Source organism: Mya arenaria, chromosome 16 (genome assembly GCF_026914265.1).
Source record: "Mya arenaria isolate MELC-2E11 chromosome 16, ASM2691426v1".
NCBI classification, from domain to species: domain Eukaryota; kingdom Metazoa; phylum Mollusca; class Bivalvia; order Myida; family Myidae; genus Mya; species Mya arenaria.
In genome coordinates, this window is record NC_069137.1 from 4,185,903 (window position 1) to 4,203,588 (window position 17,686).

Consider the following 17,686-nt stretch of genomic DNA (forward strand, 5'->3'; position numbering starts at 1 on the left):
CTATAATATATAACAACACCTGAGTAGGTTAAGTAGTACATTAATTATATTTGAAAAAAATGTCCGGAGAGGCCATCATAACGGCGTTACACATGGGCGCTTATAACTTTGCACGATGTCATTGTGTTATTGCTTGAAATTTGGGTTTGCTTGCATCGTGACAATGCACCTTAGACCTTAAGTTACGTACCGTTGTAAATAATTTTGTGACCTTTATTTCTTGATTTAATTATATGTATTGTTGAAGGCCGCCGCATTCTATATGGACGTTTCAAACAAAGCAGCATTCATCGTTTGGCAGTCCGGCGATACTGACTCGGACACGTTTCTGTTTGTAAGAGGGTTTCAGTGTTTCTTTACATTTGTTCATTTTATAATCATCATCGTACTGTTTAATGTTTTCATGATGACTAATTTTCGTCATGCGCGTATTTCCTGATTTAAATAATAGTGATTATTCTATTATTAAACTTTTCATCTGATTCTTATAAAACAGGCATCTGCCTAGTTATGCATAAATATCCAGAGACTGAACAGATATAGATCAAAGCACTTTAAGTACCTTAGGATGGAGCTTGATGTAAAGAGGCTAAGTGCCGGGGCGCTGAAACGACCTTTGGGACGGCACTCCTTCCTTACCAGAGAAACAATTATCCTTTCAGACTAGCGCTTTGATTAATTTATGTTGTGTATATAACGAAACTATTTGGAAAAACAACGCAAAGCACATTGCAAACTTTATCCGCTGAACTTAATCCAAATTCGTTGATGTCTGGTTTATCGTGAGTTTACGTTTGAAATGTAAATAAACTAGAAATCATGGATTCAGTTACCATTGATTACTTATTTATGTATGTCTCTCCAATCCCCTAAGTTCGGAACCTACCAGCATGGAAATCGAGAGTTGCTCGTGCAGCCACCTGCATCTACCTGCACCGGCCATACTTTTACGGAAATTGAAGAAACCAGTCCGACTGGAACAGACTTCCTGATAAACCCTGAATTCGGTAAGTGCATATATAATTAATTCATTCGATCACTTGACTGAAATATAGCATGATAACAGTGCAAGTTACTGTTGGATAGTTACAGTACTTTATATAAAGCCATTAACATCATTAAACTCAACATGTGTATCGGTATCGGTATATTTGTATTGGTTCATATATCCGTCTGGCTTCATTTCAAGAAAATAATAAAGAAACTGATTACATCCAAAATGATGTCAGAGCAATTTTGACAGGTTTTTCACCTAAGTACAATGTATGATTTATTTGTTTACAGTATACTGAACATCAAAACTCATTCGTTGTATTTATATAACCAATTTGATCATATAATAAACGAATCATGTTTAATTTTTAGAAACTATGAGGTTAAATCGTGACCTTCGATTAGAAACATTTCATTAATTGCTATATCTTTCTCAAATTAGATGCAAGCAGAGTCAAACATTTTGAATCATCATTCATAATATGAACAAGCCACTATCTTCGACGGGCTCTCGCAGTAAGGTTTCCGGATGAATACATATTTACGAGTTATTTTATTTATCTGGTTGAAATTAGTACTCACATGACCATCAATGGTAACATAATTACAAGGTTCAAGTCAATACTTAGAAAATAAGTGTACTATTTGTGAGGTATGGGAAAATAACTTACCTATCAGAAATTAATTAAAATGTATGATCCTCACTACACACCTGAATAACTGTCACCGGTAACCTGAGTATATATGAAATGTTATAACAAATTTCGAGCTGGAGCCAATGCTTATGTTTTGCAAGATTTGAAAATTCAATTATTCCATCTTTTTTTTGAAAACAAAATTCAACCACAAAATACGATTCACAGCAAGCTCATAGTGTTTTTGTATAATAGTAGCACACTATTTAATGTAATGTTGATTTGATAACACATATTCAGTTACCTTGTTTTCTTAAGCGAAGGGCTAACTTTAAATACATATAACGATCTCAGAGTATTACAAGTTTGTTTTCTTGTTGACAATGTCATTTTTAAGGAATTTGATTAATTATGTTTTTGTAGTTTAGACTATTTCAACGACAAATTTAGCTTTATTTGTGAACAGTGTATACAAAACGTTAGCCAACCAGCGTACATTTCTCTCAATTTGTTTAATTTAAGCAAGTATATTGAGTTTCCTTTTACCGTTTGTTACTTATTGAAACGTTATGTTAGTACCTGACACAGTTTTTGTGACAAGGCAATCCACTATATTCCTTTTATTCCGTAAATATATTTAAATCTCCCTTTTTTCATGGTAAGGCCACACCAAATTGATATTTCGTTCCGCGGATTTACCGCTCCTATTTTTTGAAAATGTAAAAAAAATATGTTTATTTTTTTTGTGCGCCTGCACCTCCATTTTGATCGCCAAGCAGATTTTTTTCCGGTAATAATTTATTAAAAGGCTAAAAATAAATCAAGTATAATTTTTCTACGCTAGTTTTCCTGTTTTTGTAAAGGGAGGTTACCGATGCGTAGTGTTTTCATACTGTATATCGATCGGTTTAGCATGGGTTTCAATAAATTCAATCAAAATGGCCGCTTCCGGTATAAACAATGTGGCTCGAAGTTTAGAAAATAAATCTTATTTTTGACAATAAATATGTTTTGAGCATGCTTGAAGTCATTGTTGATGGTCTCATGCACTAAAGGATCATTATTTAAAGCAATCATTATGCAATAAAGCATGTGTATCTGTGTATATGGTAGCGATTATATTGCGTAATTAGTGACTCGTTTTGAGTGGAAATCGGAATGATCAACTTAGTACTATTTTATTCAAGTCATAATACAAGGGACAAAAATTAACCTCGTTACGACGATGACACGTCAACTTAACTGGAACATGAGTCATTGTTTTGTCCAAATTGATGCATCAAGGTCATTTTTGATCAAATTCTGACAAAACAACGGTTTTGAACAAATATCTTTCCACAAATAGCGATATAAACACTGGTCTGGATATACTTCAACGTAAGTAAGCATAAGTTAATCACCTTATATTTTGTTTTTATTTGCAGCATTATCCGGGATTGTAATGCACTTGTCAATTGTAACCACTGCCCCGCACACCCCTCGCCCTTATTCCAGGGGTATACCGGGAACAGCAGAGGCAATGGGCTCTGTTTTTACCTTTCAGGTGGCCCGCAGTGCCTAGTGAATGTGGTTTTGTCTTCATATTGAAAATAGTCTGGAATTGGCCTCACATAGGTATTCGGGGTTGCGGGGCCATTTGGCAGGGATTTTACCAGCAGTGTGTCCCTGCAGGTCGGGTATTTTACCCGGCTTTTGAGAGACCGGAAGTCAAAGTCCCCGCTATTCCGGACTTAGGGGTGGGGGCATATACAATTGGACAGTGCATAAAGACATCTAAATAACCAAAAAAAGTACTCTGAAAAATAACCTTGTTCTTTTTGTTTTAATAAGCACATGTCATTGCATTTCCTGTGATAATAAAAACAAAATTTGTCTATGTTATCTGGAGTCTGATGTTTGATGATGCCTGTGTAAGTGATCATTTTTACAAATCCTAAGTTCTGTCTAAATACAGTTGCATATGATATTAAACTTATTCAGGTAGATTTATACAAGTCGTTTCAAATTTTTCACTTAAAGCAGGGTTATTTATTATTATGAATGGTCGTCATATTAAAATACGTTTTAATAAATAAGAAATTAGATTTATCCATATAATGTTTGTACTAAACACGGATGAATAAATAGTATGTATTCCGACATTTTCCCAATGTCAATTGACCTTACGACAGGATTTGATTGACAGGTCCTATCAGCCAATCAGAATGCAGGGCTGATAAGCCGTGTTGCTATCCGCCATTTTGTCCGTCAAACTGACCAGAGTCCGTCATATACATGCGCTGGCAATTCCTCGCCTTTTTAAGTATTATGGTAAAAAGGTGTTGTCATGGCACTTGTAATTCGGATACAAGGTAGCCAGGCCGACTAAAGATGGCTTCCAATTCGTTCCGTATTCGAAACCAGCGAGTTATTTAGAAAAATGCAAGTGCTGAATCAGACTCTGTGGAAGACCTCATCAACAGCTGAACTTGGAAATTTTGAAAGATCGTTCAAAGGCGAAACATCTATACGTCTGTACAAAAGTATTTTTTTGAACAAAACTACTTATTTCAATCCGCTCAAAATTTATTTAATACTGAAATTGTCCGTGCATGACCTAAATAAGTGTTACTATTTTTAAACTATAAACATCGTACATTATGCATTGGCTTGTGTTGTCAAATCGGCATTAATGGCCATTTAATATCAGGTTCAACATGGACACGATTGATTTCATTCAAGATAGAGGTACTTTTGTTGATACCGTTATGTAGTTTTTATAAACTGCTTTGCTTTCAAAGTAAATCAGGAAATATCTTACAACTAAATTTTTGTCCGAACCATCGCATGCTTCCGAATCTCATCTACTCGTATGGTTCCTATGTAAACAATGGCTTTTGTAGCTGTCATTCCGACACATTTCATAGATTTCTTATTTTCATATCAGCACTTTGTCGACGAGAAATCCAATCAAGAAAACCCTGACCCTCGAGCAGCTAATGTATTTGACCAGCTCACACCAGCTAGGCCTCCTCCAAAACTCAGATAAATATTTGAGCCACCAAAAAAAAACGAGAACAGATCGGTCTGAATCGTTAAGGTATCATTTTCTGTATAAAACAATTTATTTCATTGCACATTTAAATCAATTATTATGTTCATTAGAACTTGATTCCGCCAAACATGTGCTGTAAAGACTTAGACTTATTATGAATAAAGAACAAGTCAAACATGTACATATTTTCATTGTTATTCTTATATTTTGGGCCATTTACGTAATTCTACAATATTTAATGATAGTTCATCCAATGTTCAGAGTCCGGATCACATGCACACTCGATTAACAGTATTCTTAAAGTTGCACTCTCACAGAATTCTAGTTTGACACTTTTTGTCTCAGAATCGGCTTATTTTGACATTCTTTAAATTAAGAACTTATATATAAATCACAAAGCAAACTTCTCCGAGCCAAAATATGATAAATGCAATCAAATCCTGTGTAAGTTGTCAAAGTGATCAATCTGTGAAAGTGCAGCTTTAACAGTGAAAAATAACTTCTGCTAATGCTATATATTTTAAAATATATTTGCCATTGCAATAAAGAGATATTCATCTACAATATCATACATAAACACCAAAGAAATATCAAAGTTTAAGTAATGTTTGCAAAACAACAATGTATTTAATAAATCTAATATTAAATATGCAACAACTGGTGTTATAATCCAGAACTGAAGCTAACATCATAGAGGTACATCCTTCCAAGAATCCATCAAAACAACATGCTGAACAACTTCAAGAACTCTCTTCAAAAGACCACACTTTCCTGAAATAAATAAAAGATGCCAACATTAAAATAAATCAGTTACATGTATTGTTAAATATTTTAATACTAGCTGTAAATGCTACTGCCGTTGATGTTTGCTTTCTACATGTATATCATAATGAAATATTGACAAGATAATAGCTAATGTTTTTTGGTTGTTGTTTTTCTCTGGACAAATAGTCCATTACTTTTGTACAGCAAAGTAAAACTGAATGTTATAAAAAGCTTTAAAATAGGTCCTACCGATTATTTGTAAAACTTGTCATCACTGGTTTTCTCTTGCGGTTGACATTGCCTGGACTGGCAAATATCGTGTGTGTGTGGGGGGGGGGGGCGGTTTCCGGTCTTATGCTAGGTCCCCTGTTGCGGTAGGCTTGTTGAAGACAATTATAAGGGGACTTCCTTATCTCCATCAATCAGAATACTTTAATGGTGTCAACGGTAAATAGCAGGAGACCCTCCACCAGCCTTAACCGGTAAATGGGGGGAGGGTAGTGTGTGTGGGTTAGAACCAGCTGCCCGGTCAGCTTAGTTGGTTAGAGCGCCGGGCTAGTGTTCTGGTGGTTGTGAGTTCGAGCCCCACACCGGGGGCAATTTTCCTCCCATGTCTTCTTTTACAGCCAGAGTGTGTGAACATGTTCCAAAATTTCTGTAAGAACAAAAATCAAAGCATGTGAATGTTTGAGCAATGCAAAAGTTAGAGATTGGTATCACCCACAATTGTCACTTGTCAACTATTACATTATTATTCATAAGGGGGAGTGTTCAATCGCTTAGAACTGAAACTTTTTATGCATAACTCCAATAAACCATTTCTGCTCATACTATAGAATACAAGGTAATACTGTATAGCTGGCATGTAACTGTTATTTAATGTCACTTCCGGGTTCCCCATTCGGGCCATTTATGATTTACTCATATTGTGCGATGATTTAATCTTTGTTTCAACAATACTGTAAGAAGGACCGGTGTTATTAAAAGTTAAACTTACCCTTGTTTGCATTTACAGTATCCGTCACACACACGCTTTTCCTTTGTATCGATGTCAATGTTGACAACATGGCGGCTATCCGATTTTCTCTGACTTGGATAGATTTCACCCCGTCAATGTTAGATATCGTCATTTTCTAAAGATATATCGAGCCTACCGATGTAGCAGCCAGTTACAAATTCCTTTGACTTCTATTTTTTTCGCATTGTAATGTCACATTTATGATAATTTGTCAGGAATATCGGAAAGCGAAACGACGCGAGACGCCATTACTTCCTCGTTTGTTTGACGGACATAGACAGAGTTCGCTCCCTTGATATCAGGGGGCGTGGCTTAGAAGCCGCTGTCGTAAGGTCAATTAGAGGTTCAGTTCAAGATGGAATTAAAATGGGTTTAAGGGCAATTATGATGAACAATCTTTCTTATTTATATTGAATATAAGGAAAAATATATTTTTCGCTCTTCGCTCGCTTCGGTTTTTATGAAAACTGACAAAAAAAAAAAATATTTTTTTTTCGCTCGCTCGCTCCAATTTTTTTTGGCAAAAATCCGAGGAACTAAACATTAATTTGGTGTGGCCTAACATACGAATTTCATACATATACGACTTTAAACAGTATTATTAGTATTAAGCACTAAATGACATCGTTGTCCAATCTAAGTTGTCCTCATGTAATTATTTATGTTTGACATGAGTGTAATACAGATTTTTTAAAGTATTGCTTGTATGAAAAAAAAGTATAACAATTGAATTGTGTGAACCAAAAAACATCATGTACATGCATTTAACGCATCCAAAGACATAAAGAATAGCTAACAAATGATGGTTACATACCATTTCATAAACATTTCAATACCGTAAAGAAATTCTCCTTCACAAATGTTTGAAACGTCATTGACATGATTATTTAAATATTTCAAATGACTTAAATAATACTTATGTCTCAAAATGGTCCTTAGAAATACTGAACTGGTTATGCAAAATAACACTATAAAATTTATATATATGACACAAGTTCACATTATTACGACAACAAGGGAGTTCCGGTTAAATGCTTCAATACATGCAAACATCCGTACCAACAGTTTTAAAGAAATAGCCAGCAAATAATATCAATGGAAGCTATGGAGTAGTTTGTTGTTGTTGTTGTTTTTTTTTTTTTTGTTTTTTTTGGGGGGGGGGGGGTGGGTAGGTCTAAACAACAAGGTCGGCAGCTTTGGCGCATCAAAAACAACACAAAAGGGTAATTAAACGCTAGTGTTCAATGCTAAATGCCTATTAAATGCCTTCATATTATCCAGAGCGCAACCAGATTTCAAAACCGCCATATCGTTTAGAAACAAAAACAAGTTGTCCACTTTATTCATATCTGATTTTATTGAGTGAGTCCTTGCGCAGCTAACATATGCGCACTAGTTAATGTGAAGACATATGGGGGGCATTTCGCTCTGAACAGCAAGTTTGAATTTGTATTGGTCTTCTTAATACTAGTACCTTACCATATCGTACAAGGCAAACAATACAACTTAGTATAACATATGATTAGTCACTGAGGCAAAACACTTAATATGTATGTTTATTTAATGGCATGTGGATGTAAGAACTAGAAGGTACCTTTCGCGCAAATGAAGGTGTTGTTCAACTCGTCTGACCACGCATGTGCCCGTCATGCTTTGCTAATTATTTCAAAGATATGACGAATGTATTTTAAAGTTGAAATTGCCTATTTCAGATGAGCATTCGCTACAACTCAGTGACGGGTTCAGGGTATAGCATTACCCTTATATACGCGGGCATATATATCGCCACAGTAAGTAGCACACACTAATGTATCGTTGTTAAATTATTTGGGTTATTTTGCAGTACAGGCATTTATCAGTTTTTTTAACAAAATGAGGTAGGATATATATCGCAAATATTCTTATGATAGGAACAAGTCTGTCCCAAGAATTGTAGAGATTTTGTCTTACATTTATGGTAATAACTAAAACAAATATCCGAAACGAATATATATAACAGCAAATCATTTATAAACTTTAGAGATCTACGGACGCTCCGTACGTCGAGGACAATCTAGAAGATAACGATGTCGATGGTCGCCGAATGTTCTTAACGGACTCTGTATTGCCTGCCTTCAAGGACTGGGGAAACAAAAAAAACCTTAAGGCGATTTACAACTTCGACGTAGCAATGATGTTCACAAAGTAATGTCGACTTCCTTTTACGGTTTAAACTTGTTCTCGGTTCACAGGTTCTGTAATAATGTGAGCTTATTGTTGATGCGCCATTGTCGTCGAAGTCATGTTAAATAATTTGAAAATTTACTCGTTAACGTTCAATATATTTACAAACAACTAACGTGTTACCACGAAACTCTATTTGTGTACCAAGACTCTTACTCTAGCATACATTTGGCTTTCGCGTCTGTTGTAGTGTTGGTGTTTGCAACTACTGAAACAACATAATCAAAAGTACAAGAGTGCCATTAGTGTCTTTGATCGCTTACCTGACTACAGTGGTTGCTTAATAAGTCATTAGTTCCTAGACATAATGCAGTTGCCTAGCGAGTAAGTTGTCTCTGTGAAGGTACCCTGTTGCTAGGAAATGTGATAGTTAACAGGGAAGCAAACCATTGTCAAGGTAGTTATTTGTATCTGAAACAAATGTATTCACTTCGGGAGTTTATGGTTGATATAAATGTAGGAAGGAACATATGGTTGCATGAGAAACAAACTACTGCTAAAGAAGTTAATTGTCACCTGCACAGAGTGTTGTATCTCAGCTCTATACACCGCAAGTTTGGAAAACAAATGTTAACTTTTTTATTTTAATTAAGTTTATGAAGAACAATTAAACAGAAGGCTTGGCAGAAACACGATATGCAACTAAATAATAGAGAACAACTATGCAATATAAGAAAAATGATAGAGAGTCACCTTCGAGCAAGCAATTTCGAGAAGATTTTCAATGTTTTGTTTTTGTTTTGTATTTTTCCTTTCGATTGCTATAACAAGCAGGCTTCTTCATTAACCAAATGCTTCAGAAGGAATAAGAAGGATAGACCAACGTTTATTGATTGATTTGTATGGTTTAAAAGGATGATATTTTTGTCCTTGAAATGTGTTATGTAAAATGTGTAAATGTTAACTTTACTCAAATTTCTATGTTGCATTATGTTAGCACTGTACGTATCCGTAGGTATACTAGCATCTCTATCATGTGGAATTTCACCTTGTCTCAAATCATTATAAATTCTATAGCTCGTTTCTGAAAACATCCCAACATGCTGCACTTGCTATGTCATTTCTAAATGTTATTCGTGTATGCTGCTGTTTTCTCTCATAGGCCTAGTGGCTTATTAAACGTGTATAAAGATAAACTATCTATATCTCTTTACTAGCAAAACATGAAACAAACACTAGTTAAAATTGATAATAAAACTTTGGCACTTATCTAAACATCACTTGTTTTGTTTTATATTTCAGTTATGAATTGGGCTGGCTTGTCAATAACACGTTTCAATCGCTTAGAGGTACCAATACGTTTTTAGAGTATTACAAAATGGCCAAGAAGTAAATACGTAGTATGAATTAGTTAACTGTTATCATAGGCTTTTAGAGGGCTCTACAATATGTTATAATAAATCGTTGTTAGACTCCTTTGTAACGTAATGCAAAATTTGGTCACCTGTTCCATCATTGTACAAGTCATGGCAAAAAGAAAGAGAAGTTGTGTTTTTTCTCAAAACCTGTCATTGAGCTTATAAGTAAACACCACGATACATAATAATTTGAATAGTCTGGCATAAAAAAACTATGCAAACAAAACACAACCATAAAAATATCTTACGAAAAAAAACGATCAATGTTTCAATTGAAATCGATCCAAAACATCCAGGGCTCTGTAAACAGAAAACAATCCAAACGATTGGCATGAAAGTAGCATCGAGCTGTAATATCAACGAATGCAATAGTGCTGGTGCGTTCAATTTTGAGAAACATAGAAATGCATTTTAAAAAGCATTCAATTTATTTAACGCAAAACACGAAAAAAAAAAATTTCAATCAGTATGTTGTTTTTTTGCTTAGAATCGTTTCGTAAAGTCCAGAATGTCGCAAATTACCTTGATATTACAAATCATTAACAACTATCTTTTAAAAATACACTTTTTTACTCACCTGAACGTTACGGCTCGTTCTATATCATTCTGATTGTAACTGGTTCATCTGTCGTTCACTCGGCCATTTAATACCGTTTTCTACTGCAGGTATCGGCTATCGTCCCGGAGCTTGTAGTGACTGGAAATACAGCATCACCGAGGACCATTTTGGGGCGCGTCTGGTTTCGACTGCATCGCACGAGCTTTGGCATAAGTAAGTGAAAGAAATCCTGACGTATGCTGTTCTATTTCTTGAAACATGCATACAGAAAGGTTGAATTAGCGAGTCTTATTGGGCAGTTGACTCAAAGCAAGAAGTAGCCACTTAGTGTTACAGGGTTTTATTTCCATTTTCTAAATAACTCATGACACTGAATCAAAGCTCGGCTGTACAATAAAATACCATGCGATGGCACCATTTAAAAATGCCGAACTTACATTTTTGTACTTTTTCAGGAGATACAAAAAACAGTATAATTGTGATATACAATGACATGTAGGTTCGGGTTTTTCTGCAACTTCTTCTGACCAGTAAACTCAGTTTCTATTGGCTGTTAAATCCGGTGTTTTCAGAAAAGGCGGCAAACTAAAATATGTTAAAAAAGATGAAAACCCCGAAATAGCAAAAACTGTTCGGCTTTTTTAAATGGTGCCATCGCATGGTTTACTTACATCTTCAAAGGTCTCAGAGCTGAAAGGATATTGATTTAAAACAATTCACTGATTATCTTTGATCTATTTGATATATTTTTCTACTTTTCTACGCTTTTTTTAACTGCTTCGCAATATCATTGCAAATACAATGGGCAAAGTGTTATGTTCAGTCATGTTCTTCTTACTTGTGTCTTTAACCTGTTATGAATTTTCTCCACAAAGTTGATACTTTGGTTTGCTAAATGCAGAAATTAGAATGACTTCGGTGCACATCAGTCAATCCATTATATAATATAACTATAATTAATTTCAACCTAGAACACATGAAAATAACGTCTTTATTGGTAATGCTCATATTAGTAGCTATGGCAGTTCTAACAATGTTTCTCAATCACATGTAATTCAGTTTGTTTGCCCAGCATGATGGTACAGTCGACGGTACTGGTGAGAACTGTTCCAGTGCCGATATGTATGTGATGGGTACACCTCAAAAGCATGTCATCTGACGATGTCAGAAACATCCGCCAGTTCTCATTTTCTTCATGTTCTATCGAATACTTTACTGCGTAACGAAGTTAAACACGTAAGTCGTATTCATTCAAAAATATTAGTGTATCTGCTCTGTTAAAATTGTTACAGAGCGATTAAATGACTGTGAAAAAAAATAAAAAAATAACACTTGAAAATATAAAACGACAACAACATAAACATCAACGTATATTATGTTATTATATATTTTGATATAACATATATATGTATTTATATAGTTCTGACCATTTATACAGTTATTAAATATGTTTTCTTCATTCAGATTGCGATTACGGCGAAAAGGCTAGCTGGTGTGAAACGATGTCTCTGAGTGGCTGCTATACCAGTGACGCCGTTTGCTGTCAGTCTTGTCCGCAGAAAGCTCTTGGCATTCAAACTATTATCATTTTCTTTATATCATGCGTTTCTACTTGAGCAAACGTTCGTATATTTTTAATTCTAACCTATCGGTAAGTTAAGGTCGTCATTTTGCCTATGCGAATAGAATTTCCTTTTCTCTCACCCAAGACCTTCCTATTTGGTCATTCATCGACAATGTATGTTTCATATGTCCCTCTTGTCGTTACGGAAACGAGGTTTACCGAATTTCGGTAACCGCAGGTTGGAATAAATTTATCCTCCACTACCGCCGTTAGTAGATTATTTTTCTCCCAACCTATTTCCATTACTTCAGGAATGTAACAATGTTAAAAAGGACAATATTAGGATCTAAATTTAACGCACAATTATATAATTTTGTTAGAGTTCATAACAATTTAACCTATTCTAAAGAAAATAAATATATTTGTTAAACTTCATGTTACTGCAACTATTTTATGCGATTTGTAAATTGCAGATTGCACATATGGAGATTGGTCAACGTTATGTAATGTTGACAAATGTCCAATGTATACTGTAGACTCTAGAACTAGAATATGTTGTCAAACATATGCAAATACAGAAACAACAACCTCAATACCCACTACAACTACTCCAACTACACCTACACCAACTAAAACTACTTCAACTACGACGACACCAACTACGACTACACCAACTACGACTATACCAACTACAACTACACCAACTATAACTACACCAACTATAACTACACCAACTATAACTACACCAACTACAACTACACCAACTACAACTACACCAACTATAACTACTACAACTACTTCAACTACAACAACACCAACTACGACTACTCCAACTACACCTACACCAACTAAAACTACTTCAACTACGACGACACCAACTACGACTACACCAACTACGACTATACCAACTACAACTACACCAACTATAACTACACCAACTATAACTACACCAACTACAACTATACCAACTACGACGACACCAACTACGACTACACCAACTACGACTATACCAACTACAACTACACCAACTATAACTACACCAACTATAACTACACCAACTATAACTACACCAACTACAACTACACCAACTACGACTACACCAACTACAACTACTACAACTACTTCAACTACAACAACACCAACTACGACTACTCCAACTACACCTACACCAACTAAAACTACTTCAACTACGACGACACCAACTACGACTACACCAACTACGACTATACCAACTACAACTACACCAACTATAACTACACCAACTATAACTACACCAACTACAACTACACCAACTACGACGACACCAACTACGACTACACCAACTACGACTATACCAACTACAACTACACCAACTATAACTACACCAACTATAACTACACCAACTATAACTACACCAACTACAACTACACCAACTACGACTACACCAACTACAACTACTACAACTACTTCAACTACAACAACACCAACTACGACTACTCCAACTACACCTACACCAACTAAAACTACTTCAACTACGACGACACCAACTACGACTACACCAACTACGACTATACCACCTACAACTACACCAACTATAACTACAACAACTATAACTACACCAACTACAACTACACCAACTACGACGACACCAACTGCGACTACACCAACTACGACTATACCAACTACAACTACACCAACTATAACTACACCAACTACAACTACACCAACTACGACTACACCAACTACAACTACTACAACTACTTCAACTACAACAATACCCACTACAACTACTCCAACTACACCTACACCAACTAAAACTACGACGACACCAACTACGACTACACCAACTACGACTATACCAACTACAACTACACCAACTATAACTACACCAACTACAACTACACCAACTACGACTACACCAACTACAACTACTACAACTACTTCAACTACAACAACACCAACTACGACTACACCAACTACGACTATACCAACTACAACTACACCAACTATAACTACACCAACTATAACTACACCAACTACGACTATACCAACTACAACTACACCAACTATAACTACACCAACTATAACTACACGAACTACGACTACACCAACTACAACTACACCAACTACAACTACACCAACTACAACTACTACAACTACTTCAACTACAACAACACCAACTACGACTACACCAACTACGACTATACAAACTACAACTACACCAACTATAACTACACCAACTATAACTACACGAACTACGACTACACCAACTACAACTACACCAACTACAACTACACCAACTACAACTACTACAACTACTTCAACTACAACAACACCAACTACAACTACACCAACTATAACTACACCAACTACAACTACACCAACTACAACTACACCAACTACAACTACACCAACTACAACTACACCAACTACAACTACTACAACTACTTCAACTACAACAACACCAACTACGACTACACCAACTACAACTACTACAACTACTTCAACTACGACGACACCAACTATTACTACACCAACTACGACTACACCAACTACAACTACACCAACTACAACTACTCCAACTACACCTACACCAACTAAAACTACTTCAACTACGACGACACCAACTACGACTACACCAACTACGACTACACCAACTACGACGACACCAACTACAACTACACCAACTACAACTACACCAACTATAACTACACCAACTACAACAACACCAACTACGACGACACCAACTACAACTACACCAACTTCAACTACACCAACTACAACTACTACAACTACTTCAACTACAACAACACCAACTACGACTACACCAACTACAACTACTACAACTACTTCAACTACGACGACACCAACTATTACTACACCAACTACGACTACACCAACTACAACTACACCAACTACAACTACACCAACTACGACTACACCAACTACAACTACACCAACTACAACTACACCAACGACGACTACACCAACTATGACTACACCAACTACAACTACACCAACTACGACAACACCAACTACGTCTACACCAACTACAACTACACCAACTATAACTACACCAACTACAACTACACCAACTACGACAACACCAACTACGTCTACACCAACTACGACTACACCAACTACAACTACACCAACTACAACAACACCAACGACGACTACACCAACTATGACTACACCAACTACAACTACACCAACTACGACAACACCAACTACGTCTACACCAACTACGACGACACCAACTCTTACTACACCAACTACGACTACACCAACTACAACTACACCAACTACAACTACACCAACTACGACTACACCAACTACAACTACACCAACTACGACTACACCAACTACAACTACACCAACTACGACTACACCAACTACAACAACACCAACTAAAACTACACCAACTACGACTATACCAATTACAACTACACCAACTACAACTACACCAACTACGACTACACCAACTACGACTACACCAACTACAACAACACCAACTAAAACTACACCAACTACGACTTCACCAATTACAACTACACCAACTACAACTACACCAACTACAACTACACCAACTACAACTACACCAACTACGACTACAGCAACTACAACTACTCCAACTACAACTACACCAACTTCGACTACACCAACTATGATTACACCATCTACAACTACACCAACTACGACTACACCAACTACAACCACACCAACTACAACCACACCATATACAACTACACCAACACGACTACACCAACTACGACTACACCAACTACAACTACTCCAACTACAACTACACCAACTACAACTACTTCAACTACGACGACACCAACTACAACTACACAAACTACGACTACACCAACTACATCTACACCAACTACTACTACACCAACTACATCTACACCAAATACGACTACACCAACTACAACTACACAAACTACGACTACACCAACTACAACTACACCAACTAAAAGGACTCCAACTACGACGTCACCAACTACAACTATACCAACTACGACTACACCAGCTACGACTACTAAAACTACAACTACAACTACACCAACTACAACTACACCAACTACGACTACACCAAACACGACTACAACTTCACAAACTACGACTACAACTTCAAGATCTTCAACTACCACTAAACCTGCTACATCCTCAGCAACTGTTTCACGTAGAAGGATCAGGGTTACAGTGATCTTCCTTCTACTTTTGTTTCGAATGTCGATTTAAATGAAGGCAGTGGGGAACATCTATATATTGCTCTACGGCTAAGATATCATGTATGCTATCGGATTTCAGAACAAATTATATTTTCAATATATGAAAGCGACTGCGTCAGTGAAAATGAGTAATGTTGAGGACAAAGTGTTGTTTTGTTTTTGCGGTTTCGTGCATAATAAGCAGATAATCATAGCACTACTTTTTTTTAAATAATCTTTAATAAAGTTGTACTCTGGTTAATCAATTATGTCTTAACGATATATATTGATTTTCATTTTATTTAAATTGGGATTTCTTATCATTGATGTACTTGAGGTTAACCTAATGTTTTTGATAATTATTTGACTTTCTTAAGTTTTCTCAAATTAATCCATTTTTTGATGAAGTAGATTTACTATTGGTGTTTTCACTTAATTCTGGATTATTTGGATATGTTTCAGGTTGTGCTCACAAACTAGTTTAAACTCACTGTAAATTAACATTTTATTGACAGTTACAAGGCAGTACCTAACAATCCTCCATAACAACCTGTTTTTGTATATATATATTATATTATGTGTTGCTTGTGGATTTTTTTGTTTTTCCATGTTTCTGGTTTGCGTATGCATGTTTGTGTCTGTTTTTTTATATTCTCTTTAATTGGCGATTATCCTGTGCCATTGAACGTGGCTAGTGTTCAAAATTACGTCTATTATTATAAATACATTGCCCTTAAACCCATTTTAACACAGTCTTTAACCAAATATCTAGAGAAATCATTATATTTAGTGGTTAACATCTTATTGTGTAAACTTTTCATTTTTGTTTTGATGATTTCACATTGAGGCAAGAATATTAGAACATACTTATTTTCGCCTATTTGTGATGGCATCGTACTACTTTTAAATCTGCCCATGTCATTCCGGCTCTCATAGATCCTGTTATGCGTTTTTACTTTTAAAGTACTGGACGTAAATCTTTGAAACTGTGTGGAATATTGTTCTTTATTAGATGTTGTGCACCAGATGACTTGATGTTTGGCAATCTTAAATCGGATTTCAGACTCAAGTTGCAAAACCGATAATATTCATTACATTATAGTTAAATTTGTATGATAACGTTAGTTGAACTTATTGCTATTCGACACCGATATGCATTCGTTTTTGTAAAAAGAATCGAACAAAGATTTATCTTGGTTGTATAATTAATGTTATTTTTTTAAGTCTGAGTCAAATTATTTGGACCAAGAATGTCAACAATTTTCGATACAAAATACTTGCTTTACAATTACCAAAACAATTCGCTTCGCGAGTGTAAGACGATTATGTAGTATACTC

At 35.7% G+C, this 17,686-nt stretch overlaps 2 protein-coding genes and 1 long non-coding RNA gene across 3 annotated transcripts; 2 read left to right on the top strand and 1 right to left on the bottom strand.

Annotated features, from left to right (window-relative positions):
• Window positions 1–4,810: 4,810 nt before the first annotated feature.
• LOC128222046 (uncharacterized) lies at window positions 4,811–6,730 on the bottom strand. The gene is made up of 3 exons (XR_008259059.1): window positions 6,425–6,730; window positions 5,677–6,082; window positions 4,811–5,433 (listed from the first exon to the last, which is right to left on the bottom strand). It is a non-coding gene; the product is annotated as an uncharacterized LOC128222046 (long non-coding RNA).
• Window positions 6,731–12,951: 6,221 nt separating this feature from the next.
• LOC128222371 (salivary glue protein Sgs-3-like) lies at window positions 12,952–13,449 on the top strand (the record flags this gene model as incomplete). The annotated part of the gene is made up of 2 exons (XM_052931346.1): window positions 12,952–13,050; window positions 13,300–13,449. Coding segments are annotated over 2 exons (249 nt in total), but the record flags the coding sequence as incomplete, so codon positions are not given.
• Window positions 13,450–14,223: 774 nt separating this feature from the next.
• On the top strand, window positions 14,224–16,379 carry LOC128222372 (salivary glue protein Sgs-3-like; the record flags this gene model as incomplete). Its single annotated transcript, XM_052931347.1, has 2 exons — window positions 14,224–15,167; window positions 16,115–16,379. Coding segments are annotated over 2 exons (1,209 nt in total), but the record flags the coding sequence as incomplete, so codon positions are not given.
• Window positions 16,380–17,686: the final 1,307 nt, after the last annotated feature.